This window comes from Grammomys surdaster, unplaced genomic scaffold, assembly GCF_004785775.1.
Source record: "Grammomys surdaster isolate TR1022 unplaced genomic scaffold, NIH_TR_1.0 125630, whole genome shotgun sequence".
NCBI classification, from domain to species: domain Eukaryota; kingdom Metazoa; phylum Chordata; class Mammalia; order Rodentia; family Muridae; genus Grammomys; species Grammomys surdaster.
The window spans coordinates 159,147-177,822 of NW_021620469.1; the positions used below are offsets into that span (position 1 = coordinate 159,147).

Below are 18,676 nucleotides of genomic sequence, written 5' to 3' on the forward strand. Positions count from 1 at the left end.
AGAGACAAAAAGGCCTGTTTTAAATGTGGCAAGCCTGAACACTTTGCAAAATATTGCAAAGCAGAAAATGAGTTTACCCAGAAACAGCCCAAAAAACAGCCTGGGTTATGCCCACTTTGCAAATGTGGAAGGTATTGGGCTAGTGAATGTAGGTCCAAGATAGATGGACAAGGAAACACCCTTTCCCATAATCAGGGAAATGGGAACAGAGGCCAGCTCCAGGCCCCGAACCAACACAAGCCAAAACAGGCTTATGGGGCAGTCAGTTTCATATCAGCAAACAACAACCCTTTTCTGAACTTAGTCAAGCAACACCAAGAAGCACAGGGCTGGACCTCAGTTCTGCCACCCACACAGTATTAAACCCAGAAATGGGCCGGGCAGTGGTGGCACACGCCTTTAATCCAAGCACTTGGGAGGCAGAGGCAGGCGGATTTCTGAGTTTGAGGCCAGCCTGGTCTACAGAGTGAGCTCCAGGACAGCCTGGGCTACACAGAGAAACCCTGTCTCAAAAAAACACAAACAAAACAAAAAAACAACAAATAAACCCAGAAATGGGACCTCAGGCCTCATCCACCAGAGTATTTGGAGTGTTTGGCCCGACAGTGGGAAGAAGCAGTGCAACTATGCAGGGACTACAAATTTTTCCTGGAGTTATAGACAATGATCATCAAGGTGAGATTAAGGTAATGGCCAAGGCAATACAGAATATAGTCACCGTTCCTACAGGAAGGAGGATAGCTCAACCATTGTTACTTCCATTGATCCCTACTAATCACAAATATAAGAGACCTAAAAGAGAGGATCAAGGCTTTGGTTCCTTTGATGCATACTTTGGTTCCTCTGATTCTCAAGTGGCAGATGCCACATGCTGGCTGCCAGAGAGACTGATCAAACAAATAGACAATAATAACAAATCCAGGGAGGAGGAAACCCCCTGGGACAAGTATTTTTTCTTTGCAGGAAACATGAAGATGCTTCACTGGGGTGGATCAACCAGCATACCTGACTGGGAAAGTTCTCAGTGCAGAAGAAGACATCACCACCCGTGCCTCCAGGGTGGCTCTATTAGACTCTCGATTCCCTGATTTATGATTTAGTGGGGTACATTGTTTATACCCAAGAGAGAACCCATTATCACAGTTACTATAGTTGTTTTTTGGGTTTGATATTGATTGGGGCAGGGACAGAGATTTCTTTACTTGTTTTGTTAAGATCAAAGCTATGATCAGTTCTGTACTTATATAGATGTAGATTTAGAAAGAATGGAATCTGCTATATCACATTTGTAGAATTCATTACCTTCCTTAGCTAAAATAGTGCTACAGAATAGAAGAGCCTTATACTTTTCACTCCTCCAACAGAGGGAGTTGTGTGCTACCCTTAAAAAAGAGTGTTGCTCTGAGGCAGAATGGTTTACACCAACCATTCAGGCATTAAGTCTCTTGTGTCTCGGGTTCATGCTATTTAACAGACTGATGGCTTTTGTACGACAACAGATAGATGCTATTCAAATGAAACCCATACAGGTCCATTACTACAGGCTGGAAGTAGGGGACTCTAAAACCTCTGTCTTCAAGACTGATGAGGATTAACCCCTAACATACATGCTAGGCCGGATAGTCAATGACAGGTAAAAGAACACCTCAAGACCCTTGTCCCTAACTGGGAGGCCTCACCATCCTAAGACAGGAGCTCAACCAATGGCTGTTGAGTATCCAGAGATGGGAAAGGGAGGCTGGGGTCCTTTGTTCCACCCTAAGACAGATACAGTTTCTGTAAGTTTTCCCAGCCTTCCTTTTTGAAAAAAAAAAAATTAAAAAGGAGGACCTGTTGGGAGACAACTTCTAGCAGAAAGTGGCTATCATCTTTGCAGCCATCTCGAGCCATATACTCTGACAAGAGACTTGTTTTCAACAGCCCACAACAGCTGAGCACACTGTGATAAACATCTTGCTTTTCTCACATATCTTGTTTTGCTGTTTAGTGACCCCAGCTGCAAGGCACACATGGTCTCCATGCTGCTAGGCACATGTGATATCCATGCTGCAAGGCACATGATGTAGTGCCTCAGCTGTGCTTGTCCACGAGGGCAAAGCACATGGTAAAGGGTATAAATATCCAGGATTTCCTTTCAATAAAGAGAGAGACTTGATCAGACTCTGTCTTGTCTCCATTCTTTGTGTCTCTTGCCCCTCCATCCCCACTCTCTCTCTCCCTGACCCGCAGACTGGAGCAGCAGCTCGGGCCAGGACAAAGTGGTCCCCAAACGTGGTAGAATGGGCAGGTACACTTAAGCACTGCTGAGCCATCTCTCTGTCTGTTGTCTGACTCTTTATGTGGATTGCTTTTGTTTTATGAAATTGAATACACCATTATTTGGTATATATATTACAATCGTATTTTTCTTTTTTTTTTAAATTCATTTTATGTATGAGTACACTATAGCTGTCTTCAGACTCACTAGAAGAAGGTGTCAGATCCCATTACTACAGACAGTTGTGAGCCACCATGTAGTAGCTGGGAATGGAACTCAGAACCTCTGGAAGAAAAATGAGTGCTCTTACCCGCTGAGCCGTCTCTCTAGCCCTACAGTCATATTTCTTGATGAATCATTTCCTTCATCAGTATGCAGTGACTTTGTCACTTGACTGATTTCAGTCTGAATACACTTTCAGGGACAGCAGATTTCTTAGTGACTAGTCATTTACCAGCAAGTCTGACAACTTGAGCATGATACCTAGGAACCATGAAGTAGAAAAGATCACCTTCTGCAAGTGGCATCTGGTCTCTGCACATGTGTCACAGTACATTTTTGGGGGGAGAGACAGAGAATAACTAATTAAATATAATAATTAAAACTTTCAGATGTGGCGGATTTCTGAGTTCGAGGCCAGCCTGGTCTACAGAGTGAGTTCCAGGACAGCCAGGGCTACATAGAGAAATCCTGTCTCAGAAAAACAAAACAACAACAACAACAACAACAAAAATGTTCGCCGGGCGGTGGTGGTGCACGCCTTTAATCCCAGCACTTGGGAGGCAGAAGCAGGCGGATTTCCGAGTTCGAGGCTAGCCTGGTTTACAGAGTGAGTTCCAGGACAGCCAGGGCTACACAGAGAAACCCTGTCTCAAACAAACAAACAAAAACAAAAACAAAACAAAAACTAACAAAAAAAAGATTTATTTATTATGTATACAGTATTCTACCTGCATATATGCCTACAGGCCAGAAGAGGGCACCAGATCTCAATATAGATGGCTATGAGCCACCATATGGTTGCTGGGAATTGAACTCAGGACTTCTGGAAGAGCAGCCAGTGCTCTTAACTCTGAGCCATCTCTCCAGCCCCTGTCTGTTAGTTTTCAATTCAGCTAATCTACATCTTTTTTTTTTTTTTTTTAAAGATTTATTTATTTTATTTATGAGTACATTGTAGCTGACTTCAGACACACCAGAAGAGGGCATCGAATCTCATTATGGATGGTTGTGAGCCACCATGTGGTTGCTGGGATTTGAACTCAGGACCTCTGGAAGAGCAGTCAGTGCTCTTAACCGCTGAGCCATCTCTCCAGCCCCCTAATCTACATCTTTTAACTAAACAACTAAGACCTTTTGAATTTAGGATTATTATTGAGGAGTATTTGCTGATTCCTGTGATTTTGCCAGGCTTTTCCCCAACTCCTGCCCTAGATAATCTGAGTGTTGTTTCTTTTCTTTCTCTTATTCATTTTGGGAATTTACTGAGTTGAACAATTTTGATTCCTCCTTCTTTCTCTTTCCTCTCTCTTCTTGCCTCCACCGTTGCCCTTATCTCCTAAAATAAACCTCCTGCGGAACTGTTTGTCCTGGAGTGGTCTGTCGTGAGCTGCAAGTTGAACAACAACATCTCATTAAAAAAGTAATAATAAAATTTAAGATATAGGAAGGGAGATAGATGGAACATAGAAAGGAGATGGAACTGATGAAGTCTAGGAGTCTTGATTGGGTTGTTTTCTCTGTCAATTGAAGACATACAAGGCAGAGAAAAAATAGATTTATAAAACAAAACAAAACAAAAAAACAAGTACCCGACATGTCCAGACATGTCTTACAAGTTTCCTATTACAAAATGGAGTTGGAGCCGGGCGGTGGTGGCGCACGCCTTTAATCCCAGCACTTGGGAGGCAGAGCCAGGTGGATTTCTGAGTTTGAGGCCAGCCTGGTCTACAGAGTGAGTTCCAGGACAGTCTGGGCTATAAAGAGAAATCCTGTCTCGAAAAACCGAAAAAAAAAAAAAATGGAGTTGGTCCTGTTTAAGGACCCGCTCCTTACAGGAATGCAGTTATTGGGGCTGAGAAAACATGCACGAAGCAGTCCAGACATACATATAAAAAAAAAGACCCTCTGCCAAGCAGTGGATGACAACAACGACACCACACACACACACACAGAGAGAGAAAGAGAGAGAGAGAGAGAGAGAGAGAGAGAGAGAGAGAGAGAGAGAGAGTTGGGTGGAGGAGACTCATGGGGTGGGTGTTATAGAGGACATAGAGCAAGGACAGGAGATCAAGATGGAGGAGGGGAGGGGCAGAAAGGGAAGGGGCGGATTTGAAAAGTGGAAAATCCAGTCTCTTTTGAAGGGGAACTGGGGACTTTAAAGTCTCTGAAGACTCTGAAAAGTTTTCCTTCCCTAATTCAGGGTTGGTCAGTTTGAAGGAAGCTAAAGTAGCTGATTGGCCCAGAACTATGCTGTGACTTGTTTGCTAAGCAGGCTTTGAATTCCTTGAGCCAATCCATCAGCGGGGATTTCTCTCCTAGTCTGTCTAACTCCCAATCTCGGGTTGAAATAATAAAAAATAATAGTGAATGAGAACAAAATAAATTTAGAGAAGCAAAGCAATTTCTAAAGTCAGTATGTGTTCCCGTTTCCAGGAGACCGGGGAAGCTTTAGTCCCCACCACCCGCCTCTTGCTCCTGATTTGGATTTGGGAGAAGCCATTCTCTCTGAAGTCGAAACAAGTTGAACCAGAAATGATTGTTTCCAGACTGGGCCTGTTTTCCTAACAGGTTGGGAGATGCTGTACTAAATTCTGTGAGTACTTTTCAATATGAAGGTCTGCTGATGCAAGGAGTGAGTGAGGAGCCATCTTCAAGCTTCACCAGCGCTGAGGCTGAGAACCCACCCCATGGTTGGATGCCAGTCTGATCATGCTTGAGAGTCCGAGAGACTTTGCTTAAGAACGCATGATAAAGACCCTTATGTGTTTTGCATTAGAATTGGCTCCTTGGTGGTCCTTGGGTACCTGCCCATTGGGCATAACATTACAAAGAGAGTCTAGGGGTTCAGAGTTCTTACTGTGGTTACACCAAATTTGGGGAAATTCCATACAGGTCAGCAAGTTAATTTTTTTTTTTTTTTTAGTTTTTCGAGACAGGGTTTCTCTATGTAGCCCTGGCTGTCCTGGAACTCACTCTGTAGACCAGGCTGGCCTCGAACTCAGAAATCCACCTGCCTCTGCCTCCCAAGTGCTGGGATTAAAGGTGTTTGCCACCACCACCCGGCCGGGGGTTGTTTTTAAGACAGGATCTCTTGATGGATCGTGGCTGTCCTGGAAAGATATTTGCTTTTAATTACTCTATTCTTAACTATATGTTTTTCCATTCTGAAATGTATCTTTCATGCACTCTAGAAAAATCTCAGCAACTTTTTTCAATATTGCTTCACTCAATTTCTTCTGGAATATCTAATAAAACTCTCCAAAATTGTTTATGCCCTATCTTTACTCTCTTTTAATTTTTGTAACATTTCAATATTTTATTGAGGAAAAATATTTTACTTCTGAGACATCTTATTATTTTGCATAGACTTGGGCTCAGCCTTCCTCTTTCCTGCCTTGTCTCCAAGGATATGCATTACAAGCTTGTGGCACTATGCCTGGGGCTTATTTTGAAAAACTTATACATTTTTAATTTTTTTGCTTTGTTGACACAGGAGCTAAGAAACTTAGGTAGGCCTTGAACTCACAATCTTCCTGCTTCACTGTCCCAAGTGCTGGTGTTATAGACATGACCCATCATACACAGCTCCAAAAATATTCCGAGCTCTTTTTCTTTTTTTCTGTATATGAGAACACTGTTGATGTCTTCACACACAACAGAAGAGGGCATCGGTTCCTGTTACAGATGGTTGTGAGCAACCATGTGGTTGCTGGGAATTGAAGAACTGAACTCAGGACCTCTGGAAGAGCAGCCTGTGCTCTTAACCACTGAGCCATCTCTCCAGCCCCTCCAAAAGGTTCTGAATGCAGGTCTGCTACTACAAAGTTCAATCTGATGTAGCTACATCATACTATCTCTGTAGTTTACTCTTCCAGAATCTCTGTGACTTTATTTTTGTTTTGTTTTATGAGACAGGGTCTCACTACGTAGCTCTGGCAGGCTGGGAACTCAGTGTGTAGACTAGGCTACTCTCAAACTTATAGAAATATGCCTGCCCCGCCTACTAAGTGTTAGCAATAGAGAGCCACCACACTCAGCTCAAACTGTTCTAACATTAAATTTATGAAAGTACCAATTATCAACGACGAATAAACTTTTTTCCAGAATTTCGAAACTATACTTTGAATGTTCCCTCCAAAATCCATATTACTTAACCACTGCTGAGATTGCAAAGGGAATTAGAACACTGAGAGACAACTGGGTCATAAGCATTCTACCATTTTTTTTGTTTGTTTTGTTTTTTGTTTTTCGAGACAGGGTTTCTCTGTGTAGCCCTTGCTGTCCTGGGACTCACTCTGTAGACCAGGCTGGCCTCGAACTCAGAAATCCGCCTGCCTCTGCCTCCCAAGTGCTGGGATTAAAGGTATGTGCCACCACTGCCTGGCGCATTCCACCATTTTAGGTGGACATTTAGTGAAATTCTGAGAGTCAAGTATTTATTGCAGTAGTGGCTCCTTTATGAAAATGAGTTTCTAGAGTGTTCTGTCCCTGCCCTCTTTTTCTAGCACTTGTGACACTTCCAGAGTTCCTTACCACATGTGTCTCCCTACTGAAATTCCAGCCTCTAAAAGAATTAGCCACATACACTACTGTAGTTCTAATTTACAGTGTGTGGAACTCTCGCATAGCCGCATCAAACTGACTGACACACTCAACGTGACAGCACCCTAAAGGGACAGTGTTGATCCTTGTCATTGCTAAGGAAAACATGTAAGATTTAATTTTGAACAATACTAATGCTAGAAAATTGTGGAAATGGGGCTTCAGAAAATACATGACCTGTAGCTACCAGGCCTAACATTTAGTCTCTCCAAATCTAGAGAGGCCTTGTGTATCAACTCAGTGTACCTACAGCTTCGTATTTCCAAGTGCTTAACAGAAAGGGAGATGGTTATCATCTTCAGCAGTCATGGAAATGTTACTATGATTAACACATTTATTTTCAGTCACTGAAGACTTAAATAAAATGCTGGTGGTGTTGGTAATGTCCACAGAGTAAAACAGTATGTGATATAAAGGCTTTCTCAACTCTCCCACCAATCAACCCACCGACATGAAACATGACTTAGGTTTATATGCTTGTCATCGAATGAACATGCTTTTATCATACTTCAGAAGAGAAAAAAGGGAGATGTGTACTTTTTTTTTTTTTCGATTTTTTGAGACAGGGTTTCTCTGTGTAGCCCTGGCTGTCCTGGAACTCACTCTGTAGAGACCAGGCTGGCCTCGAACTCAGAAATCCGCCTACATCTGCCTCCCAAGTGCTGGGATTAAAGGCACGTGCCACCACTGCCCGGCCAGATGTGTACTTTAAATACTGAAAAAAAATTTCAGAGTTTTCGTATCTTCGTATATGTGTTCATGAATGTATTTGTATGTATTCACACACCTATGTGTGTAGGCAGGCCAGAAGAGACTGACTGGGCCTTGGGACACCGCGTGCCTTTCCCTACAGTCCCATCCAGTGGGCAGTGACTCTTACGGGAGTCCCACTGGGAGCCGCTGGAGGGCTTTTTGTTCCTTGTCTACACCTACATCTTTGGCTGGAGGCTACGCTACTGATTTCCAGGACTCCCTGTAACCTAAGAAATGCACCTCGCCCTGGTGGTTGTTAGCGGGATTACAACTGATGTTGTTGGTTGGTTGGTTGGTTGCTTCCCCAGCCAAAAGGATGGATTAAATTAGACTTCTGAATTTCCAAATTGACAATACCGCCTATTAATGAGTCATATGACGTTACACATGAAAATTTTAAGTTAGAAACTGCTACATGCAGGTAGAAATCTGGTAGTTTCTAAGAGCAGGAAGCATTCTTAACCTCTGAGCTATCTCTCTATAGCCTTCCACTCAGCTAGTATTTTTTTTTTTTTTAATTTTTGAGACAGTATCATGTATCCCAGCCAGCTCTGAATTGATTCTGTTACCTCCGTGCCTTAATCACTGGTACTACTTTCATGTGCTAGAGGTGTGGGATTTTGTTTTCAAATCATATCTAAACCTAAACCAAGAAAGCAGTGGTGACATGCTTACGATCCCAATACTCCAGAGGCAGAAGAAAGTTCACAGAGTTCCAGGCCAGACTATGCTAGACATTATCTTAAAAGAGAGAACCATAATTTTTTTTTGTTCTTTTGTTTTTTTTACATATTTTTAAAGATTTATTTATGCATATGAGTACACTATTGCTCTTTTCAGACACACCAGAAGAGGACATCAGATCCCATTAGGGATGGTTGTGACCCACCATGTGGTTGCTGGGAATTGAACTCAGGACCTCTGGAAGGGCAGCCAGTGCTTTTAACCACTGAGCCATCTGCCCAGTCCTTTTTTGGCTTTTCAAGATAGGGTTTCTCTGTGTAGGCTGCCCAGGAATTCACTTTGTAGACCAGGCTGACCTCGAACTCACAGAAATCCACCTGCCTCTGCCTGCTAGTGTTGGAATTAAAAACAAGCGCCACCAAGACCCGTTAAAAGTCATAAGTTTTCACATATTATGTAACAAGTACTTCAACCCAACCCAAAAACATCCGTTGTAGTCCCGCTAACAACCACCAGGGCGAGGTGCATTTCTTAGGTTACAAGGAGTCCTGAAAATCAATAGCCAAGTCTTCGGCCAAAAGCGTAGGTGTAGACGAGGAACAAAAGACCCTCGTGCCGCCCTCCAGCGACTCCGCTAAATGCTCCCAGTAGGACTCCCGTGAGAGTCACTGCCCACCGGGCCAGGACTGTAGCGAAAGGCATGCGATGTCCCGAGGCCCTGTCAACGTGGAGGACAGGCGCCGGGCAGGCCTGGGAGCGCGTGCTCGGTTAGGCGCCGACGGCCGAGCCCAGACAGCCCAGGTCCCAGGGGCGTGAGCCCGCTAAGGGAGCCCGCGGCTCCATCTTGCCCGGCGGCAGTCTGGGGCCCGCACCGTCGTGTGGCCCCGCCGCAATCCAGGCGCGCACGCCCTTAGCGGCCGAGGGGAAGGCCTATGGTAGAGCGGATCCGGCTCGTTCGGGCCAAGTTTCTCGTTCCCACGGGTTCGGTTCTGATGGGCCCCAAGTTTTCCCAACAGATCCCACAAAATGGAGGCCGACGTCTCCTCTCGCCGCAGCCATGGCGGAGGTGGGACACTCTTCCCACGGGCCAGGCAAGGTGGAAGCGTCTGCACGGCCGCCCGCACACTCGTCCCCTAAAAGCTGCAGCCGGGCTCGCCCCCTAGGTCCGCCGCAGGCACTGCCGGGCTCGCCAGTCGCCGGGGCCTGGACAGGGAGGACGCGGGGACATCGAGGCCGCGTCTCTCCTAAGACAGAGTGGTAGGGGGCCGCGGCGACCGTCTGGAGGCCAAGGCCCAGTGTCCAGCTCCCGGCCCGCGGGAAGCCTCGACGACGATCACCGGGCCCAAGGCCGAAGCGCGAGCGGTATTGCGGGCAGCGCCACCCGGGCTCCTGACCCCGGCGGACCCCGCGAGTGGGGGCGGGGCGGGGCGGGGCGGGGGCAGCGAGGGAGGGAGGGAGGGAGGGAGAGAGGGAGGGAGGGAGGGAGGGAGGGAGAGAGAGAACGGGCCGGGCCAGCCCCGGGCTGTAGGCGGGGCGAGGGGGGAGGGGGAGGGGGGAGGGGGCGGCCTGCCCGAGGGCGTGGCCCAGGTCTGACGGACAGCCGCTGTGACTACCTCACCGAGGAGGATCCTGAAAGACGGCCGTCTGGGCCAATGGAACCTGCCCGAGGCATTCCGGGCCGCCCTCGCCTTCCGCCAATGAGCGTGCGGAGGGCGGGGCCTCCCCGGGCTCCGCCGCGCCGCCGCCTCCTCTGCCTCCTCCTCACCAGCGCTAAAGCCGGGACTGGACCGAGCGGAGTTGTGCGTGTCGCCGAAGGGGGGTGGGCCGGGGGAGGGGAGGTTCGTTCCGCGGAGCTGCAGCCAGAACCGGGTGAGGCTTCTCCCCGCTGTCTTTCCTGTCGAGGGACGCGGAGAGTGGGGGTGGCTGGGAGCAGCGCAGCCTCGGGAGGAGGAGGCGGAGGCGGGGGCGAGTGGGGAGGTGGAGATGGGTGAGGGCAGCGTCGGGAGCCTCCCACCGAGCCGGGCTTAGCAGCCCGCGGCGGCCGGCGTCGCCGCTGCTGCGTCTGGGCCTCGGGGTGCGCTGGGGGCCGCGCTGGTGTCCAGGGCGGCTTCGCGTGCGGCCCGAGGGGTGAGGGAGCGCGGGCGCGGCCGGGCGGGCTGATTGAGACGGTCGCCGGGGCGGGGGGCGCGGGGGCCTCGGGGTGCGGGCGGCGGCGGCCGGAGGTCGCGGGGTGTTTTCCTTTCTGTGCTGCTGGCGGGCGGGCGGGCGGGCCGGGGAGGGGCCCTGTGGCCCTCGGTCCTGGGGGCCGCACTCCCACCCTGCCTGCCCGACCGAGACCCCAAGTTTTTCGTTTTAAGCGGCGGCCCCTTAGGTCCTGCGACGTTTTTTCTTTTTGCTCTGTCTGTCGCAGCTTTGTAGTTCCATTTGTACCAGTTTGTAATGGCCGACCTGGAGCCTGTCGCAGGCTACTGAACTAAGGAGTAAGTAGCCCTAGGCCCTAGTCAAGTGCTTGCGGCAAATGGGACTTAATTGTTGAACGACTCCCGGGTTAGATTAGTACTTAAGTGGCGACCGCTTAGGAGAAATATGAATCCTTTGCTGGTTTGGAGGACGTGTTTACTCTTCTGCTCAGCCGTGCCCTCTATTCCTAATTCTGAAACTGGAAAGAGTATATTGAGCTTGGCCTGCTGTCGTTTTTTTAAATTGTTGATCTCTATTGTTTATCTGTAGAAGGTTGATAGAACAGCTTGGGAATAACTTCACCTCGATTTATTTCCTCCTCTGGCGTTCAGGGTTTGGTGTTATTTCTGAGCTGTTGATGCTCACGGGTGTGTGTGTGTGTGTTTTGTTTGTTTGTTTTTAAATTTCCTTTTATTCTAAGGATCTTCAAGCGGCTCTGGTCAAGCGTTTGGCAGAAATACGGGAAACATCTCCATTGTGAGCCATTTTGCCATAGCTTTTCTGTTTAAAGTTACTAGAATAGACTGCTTTCTATTTTGTTGAAGAGTTGCTGCTTGAATTATTTCTGCTGAAAAAGTGTGATCTGTGGGAAGACACACACCTTAGTAATGTGTTAGTGAGTACTACTAACATTGCTGTCTTTTAGGAATCCTGTGAGTTATTTGTAAAACGCTGTGCGCTTAACATTTTTGTGTTCCTTTCCAGATTTCTTTCTGCTCTTGCACTAAACAGCTATTTAAAATAAAGATGAAAGATTTTTTTTTAAATTACTGACATGTTTTAAGGTTGAGGAAAATGAATTACAGGTTTTTTTTTCTGTTTTAAAAAGATTATATTTTACACATATAGGTGTTTTGCTGCATGCACGTCTGTGTGCCATTTGGCTGCAGTGCTCAAGAAGTCCAGAAGAGGGCAGTGGATCCTTTAGAACTAGACAAGTTATGAACTGCACTTGGGAGTGTGGGGACTCCCAGTCCCTTGGAAGAGAAGCCAGTGCTCTTAACCACTGAGCCATCTCTCCAGCCCTTTAATTTCTTATATAGTACTTCATAGACATGTATTTCTTACTTTTAAAAAATATTGATGGCTGGAGAGATGGCTCAGTGGTTAAGAGCACTGATTGCTCTTCCAGAGGTTCTGAGTTCAATTCCCAGCAACCACATGGTGGCTCACAACCATCCGTAATGGGATCTGATGCCCTCTTCTGGTATGTCTGATCACAGCAACTGTGTACTCACATTCATAAATAAATCTTTAAAAAAATATATTGAAAGAGTGTGTGTGTGTGAGAGAGAGAATGTGTGTGTGTGTGTGTGTGTGTGAGAGAGAGAGAGAGAGAGAGAGAGAGCGCGATCTCCTGAGAAAGCAAAAAAAGGTGTTGGGTCCACTGGAGCCGAAGGTACAGGAAGTTGTTGTGATCTAGGATCAGCTGGGTGCTGGGATCAGAACTCTGGCCCTCTAGAAAAGCAGCAGATATCCTTACTGCTGAGACATCACTCAGATATCCTTACTGCTGAGACATCACTCCAGTACCCATCAGATGCACTGTTTTAAAGTTAGAGCAGTGTCAAACTGTAGAATTCTGTCTGCCTTTTAAGATTGGAGATTGCACTGGGTTTGGAGGTGCATTTATAGATCAAGTTTCAGGACAGCCAGAGCTAAACAGAAACCCTGTCTTGGAAAAAAAAAATTTAAAGGCATATGAGGAGCTAGAGCAGGTTAAAGCTCTTGGTAGTCTTGTAGGAGACCTGGGTTTGAGTCCTAGTAGTTACATGACAGTTCACAATAGCCTGTAGTTCCAATTCCAGGGGACCTGATGCCTTTTCTCACTTCCTCAGGCCTCCTGCATGCTTATGGTGCACATACATGTTGCATATACTCAGGAACACCCACACAATTAAACATTTTGAAAAATACATACACTTTAAAAGACTGGTTCTTGCTGGACCTTGGTGGCACACATATTTAATCCCAGCACTTGGGAGACTGAGTTTGAGGCTAGTCTGGTCTACAGGGCAAGTTCCAGGATAGTCGGGACTACTGTGCAGAGAAACCTGTATAGCAGAACTATCTTGATATAAATACCCACCAACGATATAAATAACACAGAGGCTTATTAGTATTTTTTTGTTTTGTTTTGTTTTGTTTTTTGTTTTTCAAGACAGGGTTTCTCTGCATAGTCCTGGCTGTCCTGGAAGTCACTCTGTAGACCAGGCTGGCCTCGAACTCAGAAATCCGCCTGTCTCTGCCTCCCAAGTGCTGGGATTAAAGGCGTGCGCCACCACCGCCCGGCGGCTTATTAGTATTTTAAAACTGTCCTTTTGCTGAGCAGTCTGCTGGCTACTCTAACCTGACTACTCCTGTAATTATTTTCTGCTGTGTGGCCAGATCTGTATCTTATGCTCAGCTCTGGTCTGTCTGTTTACTTCCATGTGTGCTGGCTGCCCAGAAGATCCACCTTCCACTTCTTGCCCAGCTATTGACCAGGTGAGGAAGATGGAATATTTACAGAATATGAGACCAGTGAGGCAGGTGGATTTCTGAGTTCGAGGCCAGCCTGGTCTACAGAGTAAGTTCCAGGACAGCCAGGGTTATACAGAGAAACCCTGTCTCGAAAAACCAAAAGAAAAAAAGAGACCAATGATGGGCCATAGAAATAACGGTTCTAAAATCCTGCCAACATTTAGCTCTCTGCTAGTACAGAATTAACAACTGAATATACAGAGACATATCTTCACATAGTATACCCTAATAACACTGTCTGAAGAAAGCAAAACAGTGGTTCCGAACTTACCTAATGCTGTGACCCTTTATTGCAGTTCCTCGTGTTGTGGTAACCCCTAAGCATAATTTCTGGTTTTTTTTTTTTTTTTTTTTTTTTTGGTTTTTTGAGACAGGATTTCTCTTTCTCTGTGTAGCCCTGGTTGTCCTGGAACTCAGTCTGTTGACTAGGCTGGCCTCGAACTCAGAAATCCGCCTGCCTCTGCGTCCCAAGTGCTGGGATTAAAGAGGTGCGCCACCACCGCCCGGCGAGATGCAATTTTTTAATGTTTACGAATGCTGTGAGTTTTATTATTTGAAAAAAAATCTGCAAATAAAAACAACATATAGCAAACATCGAAATTCTAAACAACTCATTGAAAACATGCAATTGAATGAAACGAGGACATGATTGCACAGTTGAGGAGAAGGTTTTTATTGTAGGTATGAGAGAGAGTACAGCCAGAGTGTCTGGAAGAGTCTACAGCAGGGAGAGAAAGTAGACTGAACATGGCCAGCAGAATAGAGTGGGCCATGGGGCTGAAAGGAGGGTGCAGAAGAGACGGGACCAAGAGAGCACATGGCCAACATGGCAGGCCTATCTAGGAATGAGAAGCTGGGAGAATGGAGAAGTTTGGGGTAAGGAGCAGAGTGAGAGGAGCTACAGGTACTGAGCGAACCTGGAGGTCAGCAGACATTTCTGTATGCTAATAGGTACCACAGTGAGCCGTTTGTCCAGAGTTTCATTTTATACCTGACAGTAATTGAGATGTAATTTAAATTTTTTTGTTTTTTGTTTGGTTGGTTTGGTTTTGACTTTTTGAGACAAGGTTTTTCTGTGTAGCCTTGGCTGTGCTGGGATTTGTTTTATAGACCAGACTAGTCTTGAACTCAGAGACATCTGAATTTAAGCTTCAGTCTCTGGAGGCCTCGGATTAAAGGTATGTGCTACCACCACCCAGCAGGACTTTTTTGTTTTATGGTCTTTTGCTTTTTTGTTGTTTTGAGACAAGATCTCTTTATCTAGCTAGACATGGTTGTACTGGAACTTGCTAAGTCAGTCGTTGTCAACCTTCCTGATGCTGTGTCACTACCCATAAAATTATTATTGTTGTTACTTCCTAGCTGTAGTTTTGCTTCTGTTATGAGTTATAATTTAAATAATGTGCAAGTCCAAAGATGTCATGACCCTCAGGTTGAAAAACCACTGTGCTAGGTAGACCCCAGGTTGGCCTGGAACTCAGGGATTTTCTAGTTTGCTTTGTTTTGTTTTGTTTTGTTTTGTTTTGTTTTGTTTTGTTTTTATGACAAGGTTTCCCTATGTAGCCTGGCTGTCCTGGCACTCTCTGTAGACCAAGGTGGCCTCAAAATTAGAGATCTACTGTCTCTGCTGGGATTAATGGCCTGTCATACCATGCCCAGCTTTCTTTTTCTTCTTTTAACATTTTAAAATTTTATTTATTTAATGTGCATTAGTGTTTTGACTGCAAAAACGTCTGTGTGAGGGTGCAAAGATGTCTGTGTGAGGGTGTTGGATCCCTGGAACAGGAGCTAAAGACAGTTGTGAGCTGCCATGTGGGTGTTGAGAATTGAACCTGAGTACTCTGGAAGAGCGGCCAATGCTCTTAACCACTGAGCCATCTTTCCAGCCCCCTCCAGTTTATTTCTGTAACTTGTGTTTCTGTGTGGTTATGTGGGTACAAGTGCCTGTGGAGTTCAGAAGATGTCGGAGTCTCTGGAGGTCGAGTTCCAGGCAGCTGTGGTTCCCCTGGTATAGGTGCTAGAAACTGAATGGAGGTCTTATATGAATGAGACTAATAGACACTCTGAACAGTCAAAATTTTGTTATTTTAAATTCAAAGGAAACTTAGGCTATTTTTGTTGTGAGTGGAAAGTAGCACAAAGTGAGAATAATTGACTTTTTTAGGGACTATCAAATTGCATATTTTCTATCAAACTCCACAGAAAAGTGGTTAACAGGAAAAACAGAATGAATATCACATAAACGTTTTTTAAAATGTTACCAGTATTATTAAAATTATTATTTCTATATTAGTAAAATTATTAAAATTGTTGTAGGAAAATTAAAAACCCTCTTTCCTCTGTCTCTTACAGATTCTCTGGTGGAGAGACTAGTTGACTGTACATTGGACTTGGACATGGAAGCCCATCCTGCAGATGTGGAATCATCTGGTGGTCCACGTAGTTCTTCAGCCAGTACATCTGGATACGCACCTGTGGAAGATGATGATGTTGTGTTTATTGAATCATCACAGCCTTCAGTTTGTGCTCCAGAAATACCTAATGAAGGAAACTTTGTATTTCCATCCTCAAAACATGAAGATCCACGAGGAAATTATTCCACAGTTACCCCTTCCTCGAGAGATTTGACTTCTCAGAAGGGAAATATATGTGAAACAATTGTAATTGATGATGAAGGGGACACAGACACAAATGGAGGGGAGGAGAAAAATCCTACCAATTTAATTGAATGGGGACCTCATGGAAATAAAAATAGTACCATTGCCAGTCTATCAAGAAGCAAGGTAAACTCAGGAAGGGTTACTATAGTTTCACCTTTAGAAGTGAGTGTAAGCCCTAAGTGCTGGGTGAGAGAGGAATTTAATGATTGTACATCACTATAGAGGACCAACTTGGGAGATGTCACTAAGGATTTAGAGTTAATATACAAACTTACACCTCATCTTTAACTTCACAGATGAAGACTGTACTAGGACCGTTTAATCCGGGTAGGATTGATGTCACAGATGCAGTTCAGAATGGAAAATTAGCGGTTCATCACAATCCTGGTAAGCAATAAATTGTATTGTTTGCCTTGTATTCAGATAAATTTAGCTTTCTCTGTGAGTCTGTACTGATGTACCTGGAGGCCAAAGCTATCTTCCTGTTGGTCTCTACCTTATTTTTTGGGGGAAAAATAAATAAATGATTTTTTTTTTTTTAACTGACCCTGGAGCTCAGCAATTCAGCTAGATTGGTTAGGTGGCAAACACCGGAGAACCATTTTCTTTCCTCCCTCCCTCCCTCCCTCCCTCCCTTCTTTCTTTCTTTCTTTCTTTCTTTCTTTCTTTCTTTCTTTCTTCCCCTTAAAAAAATGTCATTTATGGGTCTCACTGTGTAATCATAGCTGCTCTAAAACTCACTATATAAACCAGGCTGACCTCTCAGAGATCCTACTGCCTCTCTCCTGGGTTCAGGGATTAAATTTATGAACTACCATTCCTGGCTTAACTTTAAAAAAAATAAATTCCAGATTTCAGTGTGCGTGTGTGTATGTGTTTGCTACAGCTCATGCAGAAGTTAGGACAGCTTGCAAGGATCAGTTCTCTCTACTATATAGGATCTAAGAATCCAACAAGTTGTCAGATTGGAGTCAAGAGACTTTACCCAGTAAAATATCTCACTGGCCCACTCTTTGTTTGTTTTGTCTAGTTTTACTTGGGCACTGAGGCTCAAACTCAGGTCTTCATGCCTGCACAGTTGTGGGACAAGCCTTTTACTAGCTCTGCCATCTGCTCAGCTCCCATAACTCTTCCTTTTAGAACTCACATCTGATATATTCTGTATAAAATAATTTATTGGCTTTCATATTAAGATAGAATGTGTTATTCAATATAACTGTGAAGTTTGTTTTGTATCTGTAATTTGGAGAGGGTAATTTTTACTTTTTAAGAATTATTTATTTTACATATATATAAGTACACTGTAGCTGTCTTCATGCACACCAGAAGAGGGCATTGGATCCCGTTACAGATGGTTGTGAGCCGCCATGTGGTTGCTGGGACTTGAACTCAGGACCTCTGGAAAAGCAGTCAGTGCTTTTAATCACTGAGACATCTCTCCAGCCCCCATGCTTTTTTTCTTTGCCTCTCTAGTTGAGGGAGGTTGAGACAGGTTTCTCTGTGTAGCCCTAGCTGTCCTGGAACTCACTCTGTAGACCAGGCTGGCCTCGAACTCAGAAATCCACCTGCCTCTGCCTCCCAAGTGCTGGGATTAAAGATCTGTGCCACCACTGCCTGACGGTAATTTTTTTTTTTGTTTTTTAAATCTAAAGTTACTCACATCGTAACTGTTTTAAGGGCTGGAGAAATGGCTCCTAGGGCTTTTCTAAAACTATACTATGTGAGGTTCGAGGAACTGAGAGGAAAGTAATTTGGCAGTTTGATTATAATGGTTTTTAGGGTGTTTAATTTTAAGGACTAAAAAGTAAGACCTAATAACACAAAATGAGGTTAATGGTACCTACCTGTAATCCTAGCACTGAGGAAGTGGCAGTAATAGGGTCCCAGCTCATGGTGAGCTGGTGTTACATGTGACTTCATGTTAAGCAAAGGTCAGGTGTGGTGTCACAGGCCTTTATTCCAGCACTGAGGAGACAGAAGCAGATGGATCTACATTTAGCCAGGCCAGCCGGAGCTACACAATGGGACCCTTTCCCCTACCTCCAAAAGAAGAGCCTGTAGAAATGCCATCCTTGTGTTTTGTTTTGCTTTATTAACATTTCTAGCTTTGATAGTCATTCTATGATAATGATTCAGGAATTGACCTTTTAGTAACTAGGTAATTTCTGTTTCTACTGAGAATATTTAGGAATAAGATAAAAACTAATAAAATATTCAGCTAGGAAGATAGCTCACAGGTGAAAAATGCTTGTTGCCTAAACATGAGGGCTTGGAGGGTGTGGCAGCCTTCCTAAAATCTCAACACATGGGGGTGCAGTCATGTAATCTTTGGAGCAAACTAAATAGCCAGACTAAGTGAATTAAGTTGCAGGGATAAATGAACGCAAATTTGACAGTGGTTGTAGTACTTACTAAACTTTGGGTGAATTTTCTAACTTGTAGTTCTTAATTTCTCTTAGAGGTGTGTGTGTGTGTGTGTGTGTGTGTGTGTGTGTGTGTGTGTGTGTGTGTGTGT

At 45.0% G+C, this 18,676-nt stretch overlaps 1 protein-coding gene across 3 annotated transcripts in view; it reads left to right on the top strand.

Moving 5' to 3' along the window:
* Positions 1–10,370: 10,370 nt before the first annotated feature.
* Positions 10,371–18,676, top strand: part of Zmym5 (zinc finger MYM-type containing 5) — a 20,009-nt gene continuing 11,703 nt past the window's right edge. Inside the window, exons 1-3 of one of the 3 annotated variants that reach the window (XM_028787409.1) lie at positions 10,371–10,387; positions 15,854–16,284; positions 16,458–16,548. In XM_028787409.1, the coding sequence (XP_028643242.1) occupies positions 15,898–16,284; positions 16,458–16,548 (478 nt within the window). In that variant the 5' untranslated portion in view covers positions 10,371–10,387; positions 15,854–15,897. Of the gene's footprint in view, positions 10,388–10,624; positions 10,646–14,000; positions 14,680–15,853; positions 16,285–16,457; positions 16,549–18,676 lie in introns of those variants that run through there. The other 2 variants (XM_028787408.1, XM_028787407.1) reach the window with 2 other exon arrangements.